This window comes from Dermochelys coriacea, chromosome 6 (genome assembly GCF_009764565.3).
Source record: "Dermochelys coriacea isolate rDerCor1 chromosome 6, rDerCor1.pri.v4, whole genome shotgun sequence".
NCBI classification, from domain to species: domain Eukaryota; kingdom Metazoa; phylum Chordata; order Testudines; family Dermochelyidae; genus Dermochelys; species Dermochelys coriacea.
The window spans coordinates 87,183,972-87,206,739 of record NC_050073.1 but is presented as its reverse complement, the minus strand read 5'-3'; the positions used below and the strand labels follow the sequence as shown (position 1 = coordinate 87,206,739).

The window sequence follows — 22,768 nt, the reverse complement described above, 5'->3', positions numbered from 1 at the left end:
CCAATGGAAAAAATGACAGACAGCTTTACAGCAGGATCAAGTCGATTTTAAAATATATAAAAAGAAAAGGAGTACTTGTGGCACCTTAGAGACTAACAAATTTATTTGAGCATAGTTTTCGTGGGCTACAGCTCACTTCGTCGGATGCATTCAGTGGAAAATACAGTGGGGAGGGAGATTTATATACACAGAGAACATGAAACAATGGGTGTTACCATACACACTGTAAGGAGAGTGATCACTTAAGATGAGCTATTACCAGCAGGAGTGCGGGGCAGGGAGGGGAGGAGGAAGAAAGAAAACCTTTTGTAGTGATAATCAAGGTGGCCATTTCTATTTCCCCATGTTATTTCCCCACCCCGCACTGTTCCTCAGAGGTTCTTGTCAACTGCTTGTCAATGGCCCACCTTGATTATCACTACAAAATGCTTTCTTCCTCCCTCCCCCCAACCCCCTGCTCTTCTGCTGGTAATAGCTCATCTTAAGTGATCGCTCTCCTTACACCCATTGTTTCATGTTCTCTGTGTATATAAATCTCCGCACTGTATTTTCTACTGAATGCATCCGATGAAGTGAGCTGTAGCTCACGAAAGCTTATGCTCAAATAAATTTGTTAGTCTCTAAGGTGCCACAAGTACTCCTTTTCTTTTTGCAAATACAGACTAACACGGCTACTACTCTGAAACCTGTCATTAAAATATATAGTTACTGTTTTTTGAATTTGAATAGAATAAATACACAGATAATTATAAGATGTTGACCAAACACAAAGGGAACTTTTAAAGGTCACAAATACAGTTTTTGAGTAAGATTTATTTAATATCTGTATGGAAAGTTTATATGTGTTAGTATGACTGCTTGGTGCTTCTGTAACTATTTAATCTTGGTTTATAGTAACAATGGCTCAATTACTTGTACATTTTAAATAAAGTGATTTTTTACAATAAAGTTATAAAGTCAAAACTTTATTATACTATGGTCAAAAATCATCCAAGTGTGAGTCTTACTGAAGAAATTAAATGGGAGCAACTATACTCCGCTAGGAATTTGGGTCATAATATTACAAAGAGATACAGACCTTAGTGCTTCAGAGTATAAGCATGATGGCCAACAGGAGGGTCAGAAAAGTATTCTGTCCCCCCATCCCTGCCATGTCACATTCAGTGACAGCAACTGCACAACTAGGGTCTAATCCTGCAAGGCGTTGAGCACCCTACATAAGAACATAAGTTATTGAAGTCAATGGTAGTTGAGGGTGCTCAGTCTCTCCTAAGATCTGGCTCTTCCCCAGACCTATTAGAGAGCTTTTTATTTTCTTCTGAAAGATCAGACCTTGACCACAGCTGGAAGCAAGATCCCAGACGAGATAGGCCAGAGGTGGGCAAACTACAGCCCGCAGGACTGTCCTGCTCGGTCCCTGAGTTCCCCGCAGCGACGCTGCCTTGCAGGCAGCGCTCTGGCCAGCCGCTAGTACCGGGCAGTGCAGGGAGTACAGCTGGCTCCGGCCAGGTGGTGTGCTGTTGCTGCTCTGAGCAGCATGGTAAGGGGGCAGGGGGTGCCAGGGGGCAATCAGGGAGCAGAAGGCGGTTGGATGGGGTGGAGGTTCCGGGGCGGGAGGTAGTCAGGAGATGGGGAACAGGGAGGGTTGGGAGTGGGAGTCCTGGGGGGCCTGTCAGGAGGCAGGGGTGTGGATAGGAGTTGGGGGGGGCATTAAGGGGACAAGGAGCAGGGGGTGGGATCCCAGGGGGCAGTTGGGGTGGGGGTCCTGGGAGAGGACAGTCAGGGGATGAGGAGCAGAGGGCAGTTGGATAGGGGGTGGGAGTCCTGGGGGGGCTGTTAGGGGGCAGGGGTGTGGATAGGAGTCGGGGTACTCGGGACAGGGAGAAGGGGGGGTTAGATAGGGGTTTGGGTCCCAGGGGGCAGTTATGGGACAAGGAGCAGGGGGGGTTGGGTGGGTTGGGGATTCTGAGGGGGGCAGTCAGGGGGCGAAAAGTGGGAGGGGGTGGATAGGGGGAGGGGGCCAGGCTGTTTGGGGAGGCACAGCCTTCCCTACCTGGCCCTCTCTACAGTTTTGCAACCCTGTTTTGGCCCTCGAGCCAAAAAGTTTGCCCACCCCTAAGATAGGCCAATGGTTTGCTCCAATATGGCAGCTCCTATGTTTTTATCTGAGTATATACGCACTATACATCCCAGTTTATTTCAGTAGGCTCCAGATTTTTCACCAATAGCTACCTAATTGCCCAGTTTGGGTGTGGAGTGTGAGTCTTACATGTATATGGAGCCCTCTTACAGCAGTGGTAACACCTGTGGTGGTTTTCCTTAGTTTATTTTAAAAACAATTTATTAACTAAAAATCCCACCTTCATCCTCCTCTGAGTCAGAAAACTCATGCTCCATGTTGCGTGTCCTTGTCACCACTCTGAGAGTGCTGCTTGTTACTTTGCTTTTTCTCCTCTGCGAATTAGTAGTTTACAGTCATCTCTGTCTGACACCCTATGACCTCCTTACACAAAACCCCTGCCACAGCCACCCGACTCCAATTATCAGTCACAGAAAACCTCCAGGAGCAAGGGTGTCATCTATATGATTTGTAATCTTGATTTATACTGTTTCTGAATAGGAAGATCATTTCCCAGTCACTGGGGCTGCCTGGGTCATGTGGGAAGCTTTTGCAAGGCCCCTCTTTCATTTCTTCTCAAGCATTCCATGACCTCATCTGGACATTGTGACTCAAGACAGATGAAACTTACCACGAGATATCCTGCAGTCATATCACATCAGTCTTTGGGTGCATCAGATCTCATTAAGTAGGATCAGAACCGGTCAGCATTTGGACAAGTGTTTCAGAAAGTGGTGCTAATAAGCTGGCAAAGGGTGCTCACTCCTCAGAGTCACTAGTGAATCAATGTACCAGTCCGGTACATTTTCAGATGAGAAATTCAGTCATGACCATTTGTAGTCTTTAAAGAACTCTCAGCACTTTTTGCAAAAGTTGGTTTATTAGTCCTCATGTCCTGAACAGATTCCAACTTGAGTAACTGCATCTTGCCTACTGCATATAGATGTGCTCTGAAAAGATATAAACACCTAAAAGTGCCCTAAACCCAGGTATTTATTATTTATGCAAGCAATTTTAACTGATGCCAAAGATGAGGAAGCTCCATTGAATTGTCAAAGGAATTGGATCAGTGTTTTTATTTATTTATTTACAATGTTAGGGGACCACTCAAAAGGCTGACAAAAATCATTTTCTTAACAAAGGAGGCTTTTTGATAAAGGTGGAGGTGAACTATACTCAGCACATTTAAGGGCACTCTTCCACTAGAGGAGGTAGCCCAATAAAGATAGTTTCTCAGAGAGGTTTCACAATATATATAGCACACACAGATTGCTAAGTGCTATATAGATATAAAGAAAAAGTCCCCGCCCCAAAGAACTGGGTATCTTAGACACTTTGGTAGTTTTGTTTAACCATATTTAACGCAAATCTCTCAATGATTCCAGTTGTCAGAGTTCAAACAGGGTTACACTTTGGTGCAGAAGAATAAAATGTTGCGTAAGCCAATGGAAGTTTTGACCTTGAAATGCAGGCCCATTGTATGTTTTGATTTTGTTTGTGAATAATTTTTCTAGTGCAGTCATTACAATTTTGGTAGCTCAGACATTTGCTTGCTTGTGGTACTAATTAATATTCCGTGTTACACTAGTTAACAGTCCTCACATATTTCAGTGTGCTTGTCTCAATGTTGGATGGTTCTTGGATACTATACCTCTTCTCTCAAAGATCAACTTTGTTTTAAAAATACCCAAGTAATTATCATTTGCTTTTTCAATAGGCTGCTGCCTCTGGGCTATTAGTAATATCACCTTCCATTTCTGTAGCTGAACAAAAAGGAAGAATAGTCTAGTAGTTAAGATTCTAGCATAAGACTTCAGAGACCTGAGTTCAGTTATCTGCTCTGTCACAGACTTCCTGTATGACTTTAGACAAGTCACTTTGTGTGTGCCACAGCTATAAAATAGGGATAATAGTAATGTCCCTTCCTCACAGTAGTGTTGTGATAAATACAGTAAAGACTGTGAGGTGTTGAGATGGTAAGGGGGCCATATAAGTACCTTAGGTAGATTCATGCATGGTAAATTTTGCTCTGTGGTTTTGAAACAAAATTATGTTATTTTGAAAATACTCTACAGATCACCAATCATTTTGTCTTATGAACCGTCTTGCAGCAGTCAATGCAAGTTCTGTTAACAACATGTCAGCAATGTCCTTTTTGGCTAGAGGTTTCAGAGTTGTTTTGATAGAGATATGATTAATGTGCTCATCAGCAGGTAATGGGTTTGTTTTTAAGGGATGTTTGGAGATACAGTCAGCAGAGTTAGTCTTTCCAGTTCTGTATATTACTACTTGTATATAAAGAAAAGGAGTACTTGTGGCACCTTAGAGACGAACAAATTTATTTGAGCATAAGCTTTCGTGAGCTACAGCTTACTTCATCGAAAGCTTATGCTCAAATAAATTTGTTCGTCTCTAAGGTGCCACAAGTACTCCTTTTCTTTTTGCGAATACAGACTAACACGGCTGCCACTCTGAAACCTGTACTTGTGTATAAGACATCAAGAGTATACTTGGAGTAACAGGGCATATCGGTACTCAATTTTATCTGATGTTTGGTTTCAGATTTTTAATATGGTCAGAATGATGAATGTAGCAAAATGTTCAAACTCTTCTCTTTCCAGATGGTTTCAATATGTGACAGGCTTCAACTTTCATGGGCTACAATGTGATCATGACTAGCTGGGTCTGTTTGATTCTCTATAGCTCTTGAGTTCAGAGAGTGTCATAAATATAAAGGGAAGGGTAAACACCTTTAAAATCCCTCCTGGCCAGAGAAAAAACCCTTTCACCTGTAAAGGGTTAAGAAGCTAGGATAACCTTGCTGGCACCTGACCACAATGACCAATGAGGAGACAAGAAACTTTCAAAGCTGGAGGGGGGGAGAAACAAAGGCTCTCTCTGTCTGTGTGATGCTTTTGCCAGGAACAGAAAAGGAATGGAGTCTTAGAACTTAGTAAGTAACCTAGCTAAATATGCATTAGATTCTGTTTTGTTTAAATGGCTGAGAAAATCAGCTGTGCTGAATGGAATGTATATTCCTGTTTTTGTGTCTTTTTGTAACTTAAGGTTTTGCCTAGAGGGATTCTCTATGTTTTGAATCTGATTCCCCTGTAAGGTATTTACCATCCTGACTTTACAGAGGTGATTTTTTTACTTTTTTTCTTCAATTAAAATTATTTTTTTAAGAACCTGATTGCTTTTTCATTGTTCTTAAGATCCAAGGGTTTGGGTCTGTGTTCACCTATGCAAATTGGTGAGGATTTTTATCAAGCCTTCCCCAGGAAAGGGGATGTAAGGTTTGGGGAGGATTTTGCGGGGAAAGACATTTCCAAGCAGGCTCTTTCCCTGTTATATATTTGTTAGATGCTTGGTGGTGGCAGCAATAAAGTCCAAGGACAAAAGGTAAAATAGTTTGTATCTTAGTTTTAACCTAAACTGGTTAAAAATAAGCTTAGGGGGTTTTCATGCAGGTTCCCACCTCTGTACCCTAGAGTTCAGAGTGGGGAAGGAATCTTGACAGAAGGCTTCAGTCAGTCTTCTATTAAAGGAAGGGTTGAAGGACAACATGCTCATATGTTCATCAAGGCTACATATGATGACATCACCTGCTTCAGACTGTGCTTTTGTCCATACAGATTTTGTATAATATTTCATAAGATCCTGAAAGGGAGCAATTACACTTGCAAAGTTAGGAAGGCAGCATGATCAATAACTATTCATGCCTAAAATGACTTCATATCTGTAATTGTTCAATAAGGCTATCTGCTTTATTGTTTTGATTTTCAAAGGATATGAGATGACTCGTTTGAAAATACATGTCCAAAGACTTTTAAGTAGATTTTAAAAAATTGATCTTGTCCCTGTTTTATATAGGGGCATTCTAGGATTTTCTTTAGTGCATCATCATGGTCTTGATGTATTGTTCTGCACCTTACAGGATGGATTAGATGGCATTAGGGAATGTTTCTGCAGACAGATATTATAATCTTTTGTAACGCATTGGCCAATGTGAGTGGAAAAGGTGGTTAGGTATGTGAATTCAGGGCCCATTTGGAGTTGATGAAATTCTTGTTTAGGCCCAGTTTTGATAAACATCCAGCACTATTAAGGTAATCGCAAAAAAGAAAAGGAGTACTTGTGGCACCTTAGAGACTAACAAATTTATTTGAACATAAACTTTCATGAGCTACAGCTCACTTCATCGGATGTAGTTCACGAAAGCTTATGCTCAAATAAATTTGTTAGTCTCTAAGTTGCCACAAGTACTCCTTTTCTTTTTTGCGAATACAGACTAACACGGCTGCTACTCTGAAATCTCTTATTAAGGTAATGTACAATACAGCCCAGATGGGTGTAATATATGCTGCTCCTGCTTGATTTCCTGCATGGGACACGGCACAGCTCTGAGCAAGTATGATTAGGGTTACCATATGTCCGGGTCGTCCCAGACATGACCTCTTCTTTTAGTCTACTGATCTCTGTCCAGGCAGATTTTTCAAATAAGAGGAAATGTCTGGGATTTTTCCTTGTGGTTCCAATGTTGCCACTCAGAAAGAGCCATCTCCATGCCCCGATTGGTCCCATCCCATGCACCCTCAGCTGCCAGATCCTGGTCTGCCAAATAAGCGGAGCCACCAAGCGCCTCTCCATCGGGCTACCTGCCCTGCCGTGGGGCCTCAGAGCCCAGCTAGGAGGGGTGACAGGGCCAGGGCCATGCTCCCGACCCTAGGGAGGCTGATAGCCCTGCAGGGAGGTGCTGACTGAAGGCTGGCGCTGGGTCCCGGGCCTGTGCCACTTGCCCTACCACTGTGACAAGGAGCACGTCACTGCCCACAACCTCGAGAGTGAGGCCACGGGCACCCCCCCAATGCCCCCTCCAGCACCCCCCCAAATATCTCTCCCTCTACACACACACACACACCTCCAGTACTTCCCAAATATCCCTCCCTCTACACACCCACCCCTCCCGCGCCTCTCCGATACCCCCTCCAACACCCCCGCTACCCCTCCCAATACACATGCCCATCCAGCACCCCCAAATACCCCTCCTAGTACACACACATCCAGCCAGCATCCCCCAAACACCACTGCCGAAGCGTCCCAAATTCCGCTCTCGGTACACGCACCCCCCAGCTGTCCCCTCCCCTCCAGCTGCTGCAGCGGCCTCTATTTAGGACCTGGACTGGCAACCCTAGGTGTGAGAGGGGCGGATACCCAAACGGGCTCACACGCAGCCTCGTACGGGCGGGGGCGGGGGCGGGGGCGGGGAGAGCAGGCGGCCAGGAGCTCCTGGGAAAGTTTACAGGCCTCATCCCCCGCTCCCCGCCGCGCTCGGTCTCCGGGCCCTTCTCCCTCCGGCCCCAGGGCGGGCGGGGTCCATGCCGGGGCCGCGGGGCAGCGCTGTGCCAAGGCCGGGCCGAGCCGCCGGCGGCTCCCCATAAAGTTGTTGTTGAGGCGGAGCCGGGCTGGGAGAGGATCGGGCCGGGCGGCATGATCGGCACCGTGCTCTGCTACCTGCTGCTGCCCGCAGCGCGGCTCCTCCGGGCCCTCCGAGGTAACGGCCCCCGGCCCCCACCCACGGCCCGTGCGGCCCCGCCCCCGGCCCCGCCGGGAGGACTGCGGCAGGCTGCTGCCTGCGCCCGGGGCTGCAGCCGGGAGCACGGGCCCTTTGGACGCTCCTGCAGCCCGCCCTGACTGGCGGGTCATGGAGCAACTAGATCACCTCGGGCCCGGGGCGACCCCCCCCCCCCTCCGGGCCCGGGCCCGGGGCGACCCCCCCCCCCTCCGGGCCCGGGCCCGGGGCGACCCCCCCCCCCCTCCGGGCCCGGGCCCGGGATGTCAGGCCTCCCCTCACCCTGGGGTAATGCCCCTCAGCTCCTGAGCCTGGGGTGATAGGTCCCCCCTCCTCCTCCTCCTCCTCAGAGTGACCCTCCTCAACTCCCGAGCCTGGGGTGACATGCCTCCTCAGGGGACACCTGGCTCTCACTGATGTTTCCTGGAGAGACCAGCTCTCCCAGGCTCTCTTGGGTACTTCCCTCAGCTCTCCCCAGGGAACTCTGGGGAGACCGAGGAACCCCAAGGAGACCGAATTCCCCCAGACTGTTTTGGATAGCCCCTTGCCTAATTATTATTGTTTGTATAGGCCTAGCAACAGTGCTAAAATCATGGAGGGGCCTGAATGTCAGGTATCTTGCTTTAAACGGTAGTGAGACTAAAGAAGTGAGGTAGCCCCTAAAACTAGTAAGGGGGCCCACTGCCCAGACCTCCCTCCCGTCCCTCTGTAATTTAAGCACTGTTTAGCAGTGATCTAAGTGCTTTCACATCAGAAGACAATGTCCCTGCCCTGAGGAGCTTGAGCTCTAGGCAGATGGAGGCAGGGCTGAGAGGCATCTGAAGCTGTGCTCTTGAGCTGGCTGAACAATTATTCAATTTCTCTCTCTCTGTTTGTTTGTTTTTTAAAGGCGTAAAAGGATTAGTAGTCATCTAATTTGATAGCTAATCAGAGGAGGGTTTAAAAGAGAGAATGGAGGCTTGGTGGAGTGGTCAGGTAAGACCATCTCTAGGTTCTCCTCCCAGCCCTGACCATTGTGTACAAGGGAGAGCAGCTCCTCCAAACCTCAGGAAACTCTAATTCTGATTGCTCTGTTGCTAATAGTCAGCGCTAGCCTGCGGAGCCCATCTCTCCAGTAGATACACTGCTGCCTGTTTGTTTTTTTTTAAGCAGAGGTACCCAATCTGTGGGGTATGCCCCCCTAGGAGGCGCAGCTGGGGCCTGGGCCAGCCCCCACAAGGGGTGGAGAGAGAGTGCCAGTCAGCTCCGCTCCCGTCTCCCACTGCTGGCCCTACCCCCGGGGATCAGCTGCCAGCCCCGCACCCAGGGCTCTGCTCTCAGCCTCATGTCCAGGGATCTGCTCCCAGCTGCTGGCCCCATGCCCAGGGTCCTGGCTACCAGCCCTGCATCTGTGGTTCAGCTGTTGGCCACAGTTGCTGGTCGAGGCTCCACTCCCACCCCAAGCTGTGGCCCTAGCCTCAGCCCCCTTACCCTCTCTGTGTTTCCACCCTCCCAGAGCCACGGCCCTGCTCCCAGCTCGGGCATGGCAGTGTTTGGACAGGGGTAAGGGTGGCGGGGCAAGGTAAAAAGTTTGGGGGCCACTGCAGTAGGTCATTCTTCTTGGGGGAATGTACTTAAAGCGAACAATTTCAAGGGGAATATCTTTAGAAAATTATATTTTTTCTCACTTTATACATCCTCCCCCATCAAAATAAAATAGGGTGCATCTGAAACCAAGTGCCTTGAGAATATTTAAAAATTCTTCATTTTTATAAGTGCTTGTCTATACATGCAGTTATTCTGAAATATCTAATCCATTCTAAAGTCACACCCTACCTTATTTTGGAAAAGCATTTATACGTAGACAAACTCTGATTTGTAGTTCCATTCATTTCTCTTACCATTCTTACTCCTCAATCTCCAGTGAGCAATATCCAGGTTAAAGATAGACTAATAATGAAACACACACACTCATCACCCTCTTAATTCTCATCTCTCTCCAAAAGAAGGATGGGAGGGGAGCAAGTTCTAAATGCCCTGCTAACACCTATGTAATTTGGGGGCTTCAGCTTGAGTGCCTCCGCTCAACATGGTTGCAGCAGTATGACATAGGGTAAAGGTGGTCTTTTGGATTGGAAGATCTTAGCCATATATGGTTTTATAGGTTTCAGAGTAGCAGCCGTGTTAATCTGTATTCGCAAAAAGAAAAGGAGTACTTGTGGCACCTTAGAGACTAACAAATTTATTTGAGCATAAGCTTTCTTGAGCTACAGCTCACTTCATCGAATGCATCGATGTTAGTCTCTAAGGTGCCACAAGTACTCCTTTTCTTTTTATGGTTTTATAGGAAAGGTATAGACAGGGCAGATCAGAGCACCTGTGTAATAGTCTTGTGTTGAGATACTTACTAATCCAGTGCCAAGTTCTTTTGATGAGTAAGCGGTCATTAAGCCCTCAATCCCTTGTTTTTCCTCTTAAAATGGGATTTCAAGGTTTTTCCTATTTACAGATCATGCAAAGGCTCCCAGTGTAGTCCTGAGCTAGGATTGGTGAATCGATATCATCAGATTAAAAAACTGTATTTCTGTAGCCCGTTTCATCCCAAGGGATCCCCAGGTGGTTCACAGATAGAACTTTATGTATCAACTGTAAAGCCTCTCTGTAGCTTTCTGAGTGCTGCCAGTATTTCAGTGCTCTGGTGATACACCAGTGTGCAATCATGATGGCATCTGAGACGGTTCTCCACTTCTGGGAGATTTGGGGGGAGAGGGGATCTTTTCTGGTCCCATCTTCCCTGTGTAATGACTCCTCTGGCCATCTCAGTTACATGGTGCTTACATGGTGAGAGCTCCATTTATCCCTCTATGGCCAGAGGAGCAGGCTGTGGGGATGGGATACTGCAGAAAGTGGTGCCAAATATTGGGTGGGGTTCCTCACAGCTTGAAGAGAAATCCCCCTGCCCTCTGCTATTACTTGGTACATACCGATTGGTTTGTAAGCAGATTCTGGGAGAGATGGATGCTTCCTCTTTACCATCTCTGGTAATAAATATATGTTTGTTTCTAAACAGGATTGTGGAAGGTATGCTAAGAGAGAGAGGCTCTTCCAGATCCTCACAGCATGAATTAACGTTCACAATGATCACTATGACCTGCTTAGCAGTGACAGTAATGACCTTTCTTTAATCAGACTTACACACTTGTGCATTACAATAATACTTAGTTCTTATTATTACTAGAAGTTCTAATGGTGTGCCTAATACGACAGTGCTGAGCGTATTAGAAATGCTGATATATGGGGAATATGTATCTCTGTGTCAGTGCTTCGCTTCTCACGCATACAAAATATTTTGACTTAGAAAATGCCAGTAAAATCTTGTAGCGATATTGCTGACTCTTGCATGCTGTTATCCAGGGTTACCCTCCATTGCAGGGTGTACAGAGTGAGCAAGAACAGGAGAAGAAAATGAATGATTTGCAGAGAACACAATATGCTAATCAGTAATGGGGATATGGTTGCACAGAGATATTAGCAAAAACACAAATGCTTTTATCATCTTGAAGAGCATAAAGGGGAAATACTAGTGAAACTAGTATGTTCTTGTGTTGAGCATGCACTGAAGTATTTGGCCCATTACAGATGTCAGTCACCCCCATCGGGTGAATATCATGGTCTTCCTATTCTCAGACCATGGTTTCTTTCATGGTAGTGTTTTCCCTAATGGGACTTTTCCATCTTTAACTTCCATATTTGTGCTTCCTGTGTTGGTCTCTCCACTCCTTTTCTTATATGCATTTGAAAAGACAATTCAATGTGGAATGGGTCTTCTATATTGGGTCTCTGCAATTATTGATATTCCTGGTATCTAAACATGCTGCCAGCTGAGGACCCCTTGTTCATTTCCTGAAAATTCACCCATTCCAAAGGTCAGCTGCTAGAACTTCCTTCCTGATGTCTGTATGGAAGGCTGGATAGGGAAGGCTGTGCCTCCCCAGACAGCCTGGCCTCCATCCCCTCCCACTTCCCTCCCCCCTGACTACCCCCATCCAACCCTCCCTGCTCCTTGTCCCCTGCCCCCCGGGACCCCTCCCTTATCCAACCCCCCTTGCTCCCTGTCCTCTGACTGTCCCAACCCCTATCCACCCCCCCTGTTCTCCGTCCCCTGACCGCTCCCCCCCCGAATATCTGACCCATCCACCCGCCCCGCTCCTTGTCCCCTGACCACCGCCACCCCCATCCAACCACTCCCCACCCTCTTACCATGCCGCTCAGAGCAGCAGGAGCTTGCAGCCCCACCGCACAGCCGGAGCCTGCCACGCTGCCCAGCAAGAGCGGCGGGCCAGAGTGTGGGCGGTGCAGCGAGCTGAGGCTGTGGGGGACAGAGGACAGCAGGGGAGGGGCCGGGGACTATCTTCCCTGGCTGGGAGCTCAAGGGCTGGGCAGGACGGTTCCGCGGGCCGGAGTTTGCCCACCTCTGGCTTAGATGCTGCTCTGCTGACCACCTATTGCACTGTATAAATAATAATATAAAACCAGCTTAAATTTTACTGTCAGTTAAACCAGCACCACCTCACTGAAATCAATGGCATTGTACCAGCATAACTAAAGTCAGAATATGGTCCAAGAGGCAGCCTTAATAACTCAGAACTATAACTATGCATCTTGAGTAGCCACTCAGTACTCTTGATGTATTCAAATGGGGGTTCTGTTGCACCAAATTAACTGATTTCTCTAGCCTAAATAAGCCAATAAGTGAAGAGAGCCATGGATTTTAACCATTGTCTTGTATTGACTTTCTGACAGATGCTTTCTTTACGTGTCGAAAGAATGTGCTTCTGGCGAAGAGCCCGACCACCCAGGTAGGGGGTATCTCTTCTGTGCCCAGCAGGAGGTCCGTTCCAGAAGAGCAGGAAGCCCTGCTGCAGCAGCAGCCGGAGGCGGAAGCTGGTGGGCTACACAGCAGTGAGAGTCCTCTAGTGGTGGCGAAGGTGTCAGCCACACTGCCTAGTGACTGGCTGGAAGGCTCAGAATTATTGATGACCAGCCTTAGCAATCTGAATGCGGCTACAGAGGTCACATGGTGCAGTGATCAGCAAGACGATGAGCTACATACATTAATATCTCTAGGACCAAAGGAACATGCTGCAGTCACATTGGCAAAATTATCAGAAGAGGAAAGTGTGGCTATGGTGGGCATTGCAGCATGGGCAGCTGTAAGGACACAGACCGATCACCAGATTAGTGGCTGCACCCCTTCAGCCCTGGAAAGGGAGGATGAAGATACTGCTGTGCTGGACTGGAGCCTAGCACATGACACAGAGATAGTGCCAGTGGAGGCCACAGCTTGGCACTTTTATGAGACAGGACAATTCCAGCCTTTTCCAGCAGAGAGACCTTACCACGGTCAGTAGTAATACTGCCTTGTTTGATTCTGAGCGTGCAGTGCTAGATTGGGATAAGGCAGTGTAACAGAACTTTTTGATCTCCCTGCATGTGGATGCTAAATCCTGGATGAGCTGGGTATGTCTGCACTTGCTGTCTGTTAGGCATAGGAAGAATCTTTCCATGCCAAGATGATTGCATCTGGTAATGAAAATGATAAAAGTCATCTTTCCTGATGGAAAGGCCAAGACTTCTGGCATTATTGGGTTGGCTAGTGTTGCTAATCACAATTCCTGTGAAGTTAACATAGGTGCCCACTTCATATTGGAGATGGCCTCCAAAGAATGGTTTGAGTTTTTCCTAAAACATTTTCTCCCCACTAGGATGCTGCCATTCCATCCCTGTTGACAGCTATTCAGATTAATCAAAGAAAATCATCCAAGGGCCCATTTAGAGTTCAAAATGCCCAGATTCAGGGAACAAGAGAACAGCTAATCCCGATGTCCCAGCTAGCGGGGCATTCCAGGAAATAGGACAGGGAAGGATACCCAGCATATATCTGACCTGTCTTCCTCTCTCTTACATATAGAGATTTTATGGAGGGACTGGGAGGATCTCTTTACACAGTTTGCGGTTCCAGAGCTGGGCTCAGACAATGGGCCTCTGTTTGAATTCCGAGTCATGTCTTACAACATTCTGGCCCAGGACCTGGTGAAGCAGAGCCCTGATCTCTACCTGCATTGCCAACCAGATATCCTGGACTGGAGCTATCGTCTCCCAAACCTCTTGCAGGAAATCCAGCACTGGGACCCTGATGTGAGTACTACCTAGGCCCTTTCATGTCCGCTATCACCAGAGGTTTTGGGGTGTGAAGCCAGTGCCTCTGGGGTTATTAGGGTCCCTGGTTATGTGCCCACTGGCTCCTATAACCTTACTAGGATCTATTCTTTGATTGGAGGGGCTCAACTTTTCCTAATAGAAGTGGGAGCAGGACAGCCTGTTGCAGTCCTTGGCGAGGAGGCGGAGCCTATAGGGCAATCTGGAACAAGCCCAGAGATGAGGCCTACATGAGGCTGGACTTCCTGTTCCTTGCTTATTTCTGTATTCCTCAGGCTAGTTTAGCATGCTGAGGAAGAAGTGTGCTCACCGCTAAGGATGAGAAGTGAATTTTATTTCACTCTTGCTTCCCCACTGGATAACTGAAGGAGAAGTATGTGCTTCAGAAGCTGTCCTGCATGCTCTGTTTCAGTGGTTCTCAACCAAGGGTACGTGTACCCCTGGGGGTAGCAGAGGACTTCCAGGGAGTACATCAACTCGTCTAGATATTTGCCTAGTTTTACAACAGGCTACATAAAAAGCACTAGCAAAGTCAGTACAAACTAAAATTTTATAGACAATGATTTGTTTATACTGCTCTGTATACTATACACTGAAATGTAAGTACAATATTTATATTCCAATTGATTTATTTTATAATTACATAGTAAAAATGAGAAAGTAAGTAATTTTTCAGTAATGGTGTGCTATGACACTTTTTGCATTTTTATGACTGATTTTGTAAGCAAGTAGTTTTTAAGTGACATGAAACTTGAGGGTACGCAAGACAAATCAGACTCCTGAAAGGGGTACAGTCATCTGGAAAGGTTGAGAACCAGTGCTCTAGCTGGAGGAAAAGTTGCTTAGACAGCATTTCTTGGTGAAGGGGTTAAGTGTGGGAAACTGTTTTTCCCTCTCTTCCCTCACTGTCCCAACTCCTCTCCCCTCTCCAGAAAAACTCCCCAAAGCAATTGCCAAACAATGGTGGAGTGAGCTAGGTCTCTGCCTTCCTTGCAGGTTCTGTGTCTCCAGGAAGTGCAGGAGAATCACTACCGCGAGCAGCTGGAGCCAACATTCAGGATGATGGGTATGTCCCTCTCTTTTCTACAGGTTTGGTTAAGATTTGCTGAGAACACTCCATGTTGATAGCTTCAGAGCTATACTTCTGTTTACAGAAGTAGTCCCCACCCCAGGTTTTGATGGCCACATTTCTGAAGCTGTCTGAACGCTTTCAATTGTTGTCCTGTTCCTGTTGCGACCGATTCTTCCCCAGATTGGCAGATGAAAGCAACAAAACTCATCAGGGGCCTGGCTTATATAGAGGGAACGAAAGACACTTGATTGTACATGATGGCTTACAGGACAGTACTGCCTACAAGGGCATGAGCCAGAGGACGAGAGATTGATTAGAGCATCCCTGAGGGCATAACTAGAAGTATGGGCTGAAAATGAGCAAGAGGAAAATTCAAACTGGGTATTAGGAAAATCTTCCTGCCAGTGAGGTCTGCTGGACTGCGGAACAGTCTACCACGGGGAGTAGTGGGAGCTCCATAGGTGTGCTATTTAAACCCTGCAAAACAGATTTCCTATATTTTGCTACATCTTACTAAAGAGGAGCCAAGGCTTCTGGCCATTTGGGCCCTCCTCATGGATGGTGGGTTTTTTTTCAGGCTTTGCGTGCTTATACAAACAGAGAACAGGAAAAAAGACAGATGGCTGCGCAGTCTGCTACAAGCACAGCAGGTTCCAGCTGATCAGTGCCAGCCCTGTAGAATACTTCCGGCCTGGCCTGGACATCCTAAACAGAGACAATGTGGGTCTGGTGTTGCTGCTGCAACCTCTACTCCCGGAGGGTGTAGGACAGAAGGCAACAAGCCCCCTGTGTGTGGCTAACACTCATGTGCTGTATAATCCCCGCCGAGGAGATATCAAACTTGCACAGATGGCCTTGCTCCTAGCAGAGGTTGACAAGGTTGCGAAAACTGTTGAGCGTGGGTATTGTCCTGTCATCTTGTGTGGAGACCTGAACGCTGTGCCTGACTCTCCGTTGTACAAGTTCATCCGGAATGGTCAGCTCTCCTACCATGGGATGCCAGCCTGGAAGGTAGGTGTAGACAGGGAATGTCATGGAGCAGCTCTTTGGGTTGGAGGGAATGGAGTATTTATATAGTGGTGTCTCTGATCACTATTATAAGGCTACTTCCACTTATAAAGAATGAGCCCCACTCAGCAGCAAATTCATAGACATACAGTACATCGTGACAACAGTGGAGGATACGAAGCAGAGAGAATTTTTAAAATCTTGTTTCTTTTTCACTGCTGATGTTGCTTGTTTGTGATGTTAGCTCAGGTGGTGAAACTGGACTGGTCAAAAGAAAAGGAGTACTTGTGGCACCTTAGAGACTAACAAATTTTATTAGAGCATAAGCTTTCGTGAGCTACAGCTCACTTCATCGGATGCAATGGACTGGTCAGTTCATCATTGTCCTTCACTCATCCATCGCTGTTGTACTTGGGTGATAGTAACTGTAGGGGGTGGTGCAAATCCATATTAATGGAAATATTATCTAAAGGTTGGGCCTAAACCTAGTTCTGTTCCTGAACTATATACCCATGCAAGCACTGCTACTTTATACGTACTCTCTGTGGCTGTGCACCCAAACACATGTACCAACCTCGCTTTCAAAATGGTTTGAATGAAATATTTCAAACAGAATTTTTCTTTTTCCTTTCCCCACACCTTCTTTTTACTACATGTTCCCCAGCTAGTAGCTGTACCACAGATTTACATGATACTTATTCTGTGCCGGTGGTTGTGCTGGGGTTTGGTGCTGTGTGTTGTGCCTGTGCCTGTTGCTGGCCTTGCTTTAACTATTTTCCTCCTAGTGCTTTGTTCCCCTCACCTTTACCCTGCTGCCTTTATGCAGGTTTCTGGACAGGAAGACTTCTCCCAGCAGCTGCACCAGCGGAAGCTGCAGACCCCACTCTGGCACAGCTGTCTAGGTATAACGGACAACTGTCAATATGTCACTCTTTGCCAGCCAAAGAAATCAGGTGAGCTGTGGTGTGAACGTGGGCTCAACGAAGATGATTATTGTGTGGGTCTTGCTTCCGCTCACTGAGCTGCAGTCTTCACTCTTGGCAGGACATTGGCACAACCTCTGGGGCAGAACTGGGGAATGTGCTGCACCAGGCACTCTCCTTGACGTAGATTCTCTCCTCTCAAGTACCTGATTTGAATTGTATCACTTGTATGCCCCACAACTCATCTCAGCCTGGGTTTCTGCCATCTTCCTGCACTTGCTGGAAGCTGAATGTCCCACAGTACTTCACATATCGTAATCATATTTGGGGTACACTTGAAGGGCCTTGTCTTTTTTTCTTCAAAGCGCTATGTGATGTAGAGCCCATTTAGGCTCTCACTCTCATCTCCAGAGATGTTTCAGCATATGAAGCCCAGGTCAGGGTGTTCTTGGTGGAAGCTCGGTGGATATAAACTCCCTAGAAATCGGGCTGAACCCATATCTCTTTCCCCCCCCCCCCTTCAAGCTGGGGTTTCCTCCAACATCTGTGTCATAAATACCCCAAATGCCTTGCTTAAAAATTGACTGGTATCTTGCCACTGTAGACCATATTTTGGGAAGGGGAAGCTCTTAATTTGTGGAACCCCCACATACCACAGTGATGGGTGCATCAGCAATAGCTATTAAAATAGCTGGGCTGCAGTCTAGATAGTCTCTTCCTCTTCTATCACCTTGTCTGTTCTATATTCAGGTTCTTATATTGTGCCCATCACCATGGCATTCATGTACTCTGGTAGTATTTTTGGCATGGAAACCTAAAGAGAGAGCTGACTTCTTGGTTATTTCCTTCCTTTGAACTGGCTGCGCTGCAGACAGACACAAATACAGCCGGGACTTCCTGCTTCAGTTCCGTTTCTGTGATGCTGCCTGTGAACGACCTGCACATCTGATTCTGCAGAAGGGCGTGACAGATGTTAAACCAGGTACTGGAGCAAGTTCTCTCTACTTCATCATCTTTTCTGCAGGCATGAGCTGCCTTTGGTAAGACTTGAAGCCAGCAAGCGGAGAACAGTCTTGGCTTGTGATTGGCTGGATGAGTCCCAGAAAAGGCAAGAATTGGGGAAGGTGGGAGCCCACCATTGCATCATACTCCCGTGGTCATAAGTGGATTCCATAAGGGCTCAGCAACAGCTCTCAGCTACTGACCTGCTCCTTGTATAGCAAGTCTTGATTTGCTGATTTGTGTTTTACACCCTGTGTGGAGAGGAATGGAAGAAAGGGTTCAGTCTATTTTCTGTCCTCCCTTTGTTTTGGAGAGGGGCAGGTATATTTCCATTCCTTCTGCACTTCCAGATCCACTGGAAGAAATTCATGGTGGCACCTGAGCTGTCTCAGCGCTAATATGGGTGGCATCAGCAGGTGGCCACAAGCTGGCATTAGATCTGCTACTAAAGAAGCAGAACCTCTCCTCATCTCTGTGCCTTTTGACATGTTTGGTTCTGTTCTGCTCATTCCCTACCTCCTCTGGGCTGGCAACCCATTTCATGAGCCCAATTCTGTGACTGTCTGAGTTCCTCTGACAGCAGAGGTTGTAGTACAGGGCCACAGGGATCAGCCTCTGGGCAAAGGTAATGGCCGCAGCTCTAAGCACAGGAGCTGATTGACCTGGATAAGTTGGTTGCACTAATTTGCTGCCAGGATCAGCCCATTGACTTTTTAGGGGAGGGAGGTAGGGGTTAGGCTTTGGTTTTGGCCTTGTATCAACTTGTTACTCTTTCAGCACCACTGTACCTAGGCCTCCTGTCTGAGACCAGGACAGTTTGCATTCAGCTTTGGAACCTTGCCCTGACTTTCCAGCATGTACTGTCACTCCTGAAGATGCCTATCCAGGAGGTCAGGAGGACTCTTGGCACTGCAATAAGAGACGTTTTGGGTCCTGGAAGGAACTTTCAAACTCAAAATGAACAAACTGCTTCAGAGCCAGTGGCATGTCAAATTGGAATCTTTCTGCTCCTTTTTAGATCGCCCTGCACATTGGCCCAAGCATCTCACCATGGTGAATGATCCTGATCCAGAGCTCTTCTTCCCAAGGTAACCTGGAGGGAAGGAAACTTCAGCTGGGCCCTGTGAAGCTAGTGGCACCCCTCCTTGGAGTGGCCATGGTGAGGTGCTTGGAAAACGGGCACAGGAAGCTAAATTAATGTCAAGGTTTAAATAATTCCATGGTCCCTTCTCCTAGGGAGAACACACCAGGGATGGGAAAGAATCAGAAAAATCTGTGTACAGCTGGCCAGGCTGCACGAGCAGCTGGGAGCTTCCATGTCAACAATGGGTTGGTGCTGCAGGTCAGGAATGCAGTGCATTGGCAGAACTGTATGTTGGTGGTGAGGGAACCCCTGTCCACTCAATGTCTTAAGAATTGGCCTTAATAGTCCCTCACTGATATGAACATTAAAATATATTGAAAAATATGTGTAGAAATAGTCTACAAACAGCTGCATCAGGAAAGTGGCTTAGTTTGCTTAGATTCCAATACTGAGCTTTGCATCCCCTCTCCCATGTGAGGGAAAGGGGAACTGTTTCTTCTCTGCAGGTTTCCAGGTGTTATCCGGCATGGCCTTAATCTGACCTCTGCCTATAGCCACTTCTTGCCCCAGAGAGGTCGCCCTGAGGTCACAACCATGCCCATGGGCCTTGGAGCTACAGTTGATTATATCTTCTACTCAGCAGAGCCCATTGAGAATGGGAACGAAGGGGGTGAGTGCGGCAACATGGGGCCTCCTGAGAGCTTATCCCCACCGTGTTAGGAGGGAGCTGTGTGGTACAGCAAAATGGAGCTCATCATGGTGGGCAGTGTGTCTCCACCATGGCAGGAGTGGGCCGCTGGGTGTGGCAGCATGCAATTTCCAGGGATCTGTGCCCAGTAGGGGCTGAGTGATGTACTGTGGGGAAATGCTGTCCTCCCCAGCTGGGGTGACAAGATCTCTATTTTATGCTATTGAGGAAATACAATAGTTCTGCCTGTCCTGACCATAGTTTTTCAGGGGAAATCAAAGTAGAATGGAATATTACTTTCTTGTTGCCCAACACTTTGCCTTGAGTTCACCTAGCATATGCCCTGGAACAGCCCCACAGGCAGTTGGCATTGAGATCTGGGCTCCTCTGGCCTGGTAGTTTGTATCCTTCGAGGCAGCATAGTCCATCTGTAGGAGGCACCTCACTTCACCTCCCAGTGATACCCCCTGCAAGTGTCACACTGTTTGAAGGAGTTGAGTTGATGAGGCTCTGCAAGTAACGGCATCCAGCTCCTACTCCCTTTGAGGCCCAGATCCGCTCAGCATGGGCTCTTTGGGGGTGTGGTGGGAATAGAGTGTGAAGAGTCTCCACAAGTCAAATTTTGTTTTCCCCCGAGCCAACGGCTCATTGGGCTGAGACGGTTAAGGCATGTCAGTTTCATAGCCAATTGTACACAAGTCTCTTCAAGTAGAGGCCTAAATTCACCTCTGGGAATTTGAGTGCTACTAGCAAGAGCTTCCCTGTGAACAGCTGCATGATGACTGCAGTGTGTGTTGCAGCTCCTATGTGTGCCGGAGCATGAATCCATATATCAGTAGCAGTCTAGAATGCCTGTTGCTATAGTAGCCAGGCACGAAGAGGGACATGTTGTTTTGTATAGGCTGTCTGTGTGGATACGCCCTTGCTTCCCTGACTATGCAGCATATGCTAGCTGCCCTGTGTCTGTGCAAAGAGTTTGAGCACGAAGCTCCAGTCTCCATCTGACATTTCCTTCCCATTCCCTTGCCAGGTCGCAGGCTATATCGAGATGGAGCCCTGAAGCTGCTTGGCCGCCTCTCCCTGCTTTCCGAAGATGTCCTGTGGTTGGCAAATGGCTTACCCAATCCCTTTTGCTCATCTGATCACCTCTGTCTGCTGGCTAGCTTTGGCTTGGAGATCTCCAGTGCCTGAGAGAGGGGGATTGTGTGGGTCCCCTCAGATGAGCTGGACTGAATGCAGAAATTGTGCATTCAGAGCCTCAATTGGCTCGCAGGAAACTTCCTTTCCATTTCCCCCCCATCCTTGATGTAACAGGAGCATGAGGGGCAGGAAAGTTGAGCCCTTCCCTCCATTGCTACTCCATGGGACTCCATTACTGGCTGATGCCCAGTTGTTCTTTGGCTGCACTCTCTTAAAGGGACCTGGGCAATTAACTTCCTTACCTATTTGGTCTTGCAACCTCTGGCAGATGTTCTAGCTGTGATGTTCTTACATTGCTGGAATCAACATGACTTCTGCTTATTTACTTGTCTCTGTGTGCTGCTCATCAGTGATCTGGGAAAGATCAGATGCAGTTTTGTGACTCGTGTGGGCTTTTTTTTTTAGTTGGCTACTTGCTGCCAACACCAGGGGGTGCAACCAGTCATCATCTGCCACACTAAAATGGTGATTCTTTTTAATTTCCTACCAACAGTGTATGGAATGCATTCCCCTTGGATTCACCCAAGCATCCCTTCTGTCACCTGTAACTTAAGATTGGACTGGGCTTGATGGTGGCTCGGGAATGGAATTGAAGTAGCCTTTACCTAGGGATACCTAAAGAGAGTTTCCATCAGGTTCACCCAGGTCTTGCACCCAGCACACACATCAGCAGAATGAGTTTGAAGTTTCAATAACTTTCTGTAGGGAGCTTTCTATTGTTATGAGACCACTGTACCAATAAGGTCTGACACAAGGATCAGTGTGATATGGAGGTGCTGGTTCTCCAGAACCATCATAGAAAGCTCTGGAATTGCCACAGCAGAAATCTGAGATCCTTGGAAAGGCTCCCTCACTGCCTTCCTGACCATCTCAGAACAGTTCCTAGTACCTCTCTTGGCACTTAAGTGATAGAGAAGGATTTGCCAAGGCCCTTCCTATGGGTTTCATGCAGGGCAAACAGTGGACAGTTCTGGACTGATAAGAATGTGAGAGTGATGAAGGGCTGTGGTCATAGTTGCTTGCAGAACAATGTTAAAGAGAGAAGGGGTGCCAGAAGAAGTGGAGGAATAGCTGCTTCCTCTTCCTTTTAGAGGTACTTCACTGGTCTTCAAAATGTAGTAATCAAGGCTCAGGACAGATCAGATGTCCTCCTGGCCAAACATGTTATTGTGTGTGCGAATTATTGCCCCGTTCTGGATCTATCCTGTAAAGCGAGGTGAGCTGATAGGAGCTGCTCCTCTGTCTGTGATTTGGAGCCATATCGGTTTGGAGCCAAAGCTTCAGTACTTGGATCCCATTGTAGCCTTATTGTCGTGTGTTGATGATATATTTACCGGTCAGCAGTGACTTGTTGCTAGTTCTTTTGGAGTTTTTTTTTGGTGCTGGACCCTGCAGGTCAGATTCCTCAGCATGACCTGATCGTTAGTGCTCAGTATTTATCAATGAGTTATGAGAAGAATGTTAGCAGAAGAGTTCTCCAGCCTTAAACTCCACTTCTGGGGCTGAGAAATCTCCTGACCCTATCTTAGCCAGGTTTTTGGGAGGGAGGAGGGTGAGAAGCTTGAAATAACTATAACTGGATTGTTTTGAATAATGCATTAGAGAGGTTTCAGTGTTTTAAGTGTTACTTTCTTAAACATCTTATTTGAAAAATAAAATTTTATAATTTCAGAAAAAATGCACAGTAAAAGTGGCTGCTGGGGCTCCTGAGGGCAGAGCCCCCTCCCCTTAGGAGCCTGGTTACACTTTGGTTGGTTTTGTGTGGAAGAGGGGTGGGGTAGGGTGTTAGCTGTGTAAGGGTCATGGCAAGAAGTGGGGAGAGGTTGGGCCAAGCTGATAATCTGTAGAAACTAGGCATTCACATCAAACAGGCCACGAAAAGCCCCAATCCCTGATGTCATT

General features: G+C 47.2%; 1 protein-coding gene across 5 annotated transcripts; it reads left to right on the top strand.

Annotated features, from left to right (window-relative positions):
* Window positions 1-7,288: 7,288 nt before the first annotated feature.
* ANGEL1 (angel homolog 1) lies at window positions 7,289-22,537 on the top strand. Of its 5 annotated transcripts, none has more exons than XM_038405502.2 (10): window positions 7,289-7,673; window positions 12,474-13,073; window positions 13,642-13,868; window positions 14,886-14,955; window positions 15,539-15,972; window positions 16,796-16,922; window positions 17,764-17,874; window positions 18,913-18,982; window positions 19,485-19,648; window positions 20,697-22,537. In XM_038405502.2, the coding sequence occupies exons 1-10, from the start codon at window positions 7,610-7,612 to the stop codon at window positions 20,855-20,857; spliced, it is 2,028 nt and encodes a 675-aa protein (XP_038261430.1). In that variant the 5' UTR covers window positions 7,289-7,609; the 3' UTR covers window positions 20,858-22,537. The 5 variants fall into 5 exon arrangements, with proteins under 5 accessions (XP_038261430.1, XP_043372167.1, XP_043372169.1 ...); XM_043516232.1 differs by having other exon boundaries at window positions 7,339-7,673; window positions 19,533-19,648; XM_043516234.1 differs by lacking the exon at window positions 7,289-7,673 and adding an exon at window positions 8,042-8,146.
* The last annotated feature ends 231 nt before the right edge of the window (window positions 22,538-22,768 follow it).

What these genes read in the sequence shown, in the direction of transcription:
- ANGEL1 (XM_038405502.2), top strand. Translation starts at nt 7,610, where the DNA reads ATGATCGGCACCGTGCTCTGCTACCTGCTGCTGCCCGCAGCGCGGCTC. An exon ending in GCCAACATTCAGGATGATGG is followed by an intron (nt 14,956 to 15,538) that starts GTATGTCCCTCT and finishes GTTTTTTTTCAG; the next exon opens with GCTTTGCGTGCTTATACAAA. An exon ending in CGTGACAGATGTTAAACCAG is followed by an intron (nt 17,875 to 18,912) that starts GTACTGGAGCAA and finishes GCTCCTTTTTAG; the next exon opens with ATCGCCCTGCACATTGGCCC.